Source organism: Echinops telfairi, unplaced genomic scaffold (genome assembly GCF_000313985.2).
Source record: "Echinops telfairi isolate 266 unplaced genomic scaffold, ASM31398v2 ScPeMD7_30;HRSCAF=105, whole genome shotgun sequence".
In the NCBI taxonomy this organism is placed as follows: domain Eukaryota; kingdom Metazoa; phylum Chordata; class Mammalia; order Afrosoricida; family Tenrecidae; genus Echinops; species Echinops telfairi.
Genome location: NW_022103927.1, coordinates 4,439,068 through 4,440,126, shown reverse-complemented (window position 1 = coordinate 4,440,126; position 1,059 = coordinate 4,439,068). Strand labels below are relative to the sequence as shown.

The following is a 1,059-nucleotide window of genomic DNA, read 5'->3' as shown; positions in this document are numbered from 1 at the left end:
ACACAAGAGAGAAAAATTAAGGAGCAATAAAGTAACTGAGAACCTTTGTCCCCCCAATCGACAGCCCGAGGGGCACCCCAGCCCCGCCTCTGCTCCCCTCCCCACCCCCAATCCCATTACCCAGGGGCGCCCCTCCCGCCCCTGCAGCCAGCCTGGGCCCGCCCCACTGCGGCCCCTCTTCCTCCCCGGGAGACCCGTGCGCCCGACCAGCACCAGCATCGCGGACCGCCAAGGCCGCCCGTCCCGTCAAACAAGTTTCTTCTTAGGCTAAGAAACGCAGTATATACGAGTATCTCTATATATAGTACTAATGGATTTGGTGTGCTTCCCCTTAGCGTCCCAGTCCCTGCGCTCCTCCTTCAGCCTGGTTCCCCCTCTCTGCCCTCCAACACCCCTCCCCCCCGCCCCGTCTCTGCACTGAGATACATAAGAAACAAGGGTAGTTTACTGTCTGTTTTCTGGGGTTTCAGTGTCCTAGCGGAATGCAAGTAGGCAGCCAGCCCGTCTGTTCCTCCCCGCCCCGCCCCGCCCCCCGTCACTGCGCTTCTGTTTATACCATCTTTGCCTGACTCTCTCCGGCTTCTCCATTGAATGGCTAATGTGTATGTGAAATAAAGAAATAAAGACAAAACAAAAAGCAAACGCGCCTTCGCTCGCGTCGCGGCCGCGTCCTCGTGCGCAACAGGGTCTGCTCGCTGGAGCAGGGTCCTCCTCCCGGGCGGGCGGCTCTGCGCGAGCTGCCCCGCCGTGGGAGGGAGCCGGGGACAAGGCCGACCACCCGACCCCCGCGGCGTCGACCCCAGCCGGGAATAAAGAAGCACCACTTGGATCCAGTGTCCGCTCTGCCGTGTTGGTTCCCCGGGCGAGGTCCCGGGAGGGCCGCGCCGGGCGCGCATGGGCAAGGCCACTTGTCACCGGGCATGAGTGCTAAATGGGTCTGCAAGGGCCTTGGGGCAGGGCGAGCGCCCTTCCAGACCTCCAGAGGGCGACAGAAATGTGGGGACGTGTTAGAAGAAGAGAGAGGGAAATAAACACCCCACAAAAAATATATATAGGGGG

At 61.0% G+C, this 1,059-nt stretch overlaps 1 protein-coding gene across 1 annotated transcript in view; it reads right to left on the bottom strand.

Moving 5' to 3' along the window:
- Window positions 1-911: 911 nt before the first annotated feature.
- Window positions 912-1,059, bottom strand: part of LYL1 (LYL1 basic helix-loop-helix family member) — a 3,291-nt gene continuing 3,143 nt past the window's right edge. Inside the window, exon 5 of the mRNA XM_045289705.1 lies at window positions 912-947. Coding sequence (XP_045145640.1) covers window positions 912-947 — 36 coding nt within the window. The remainder of the gene's footprint in view (window positions 948-1,059) is intronic.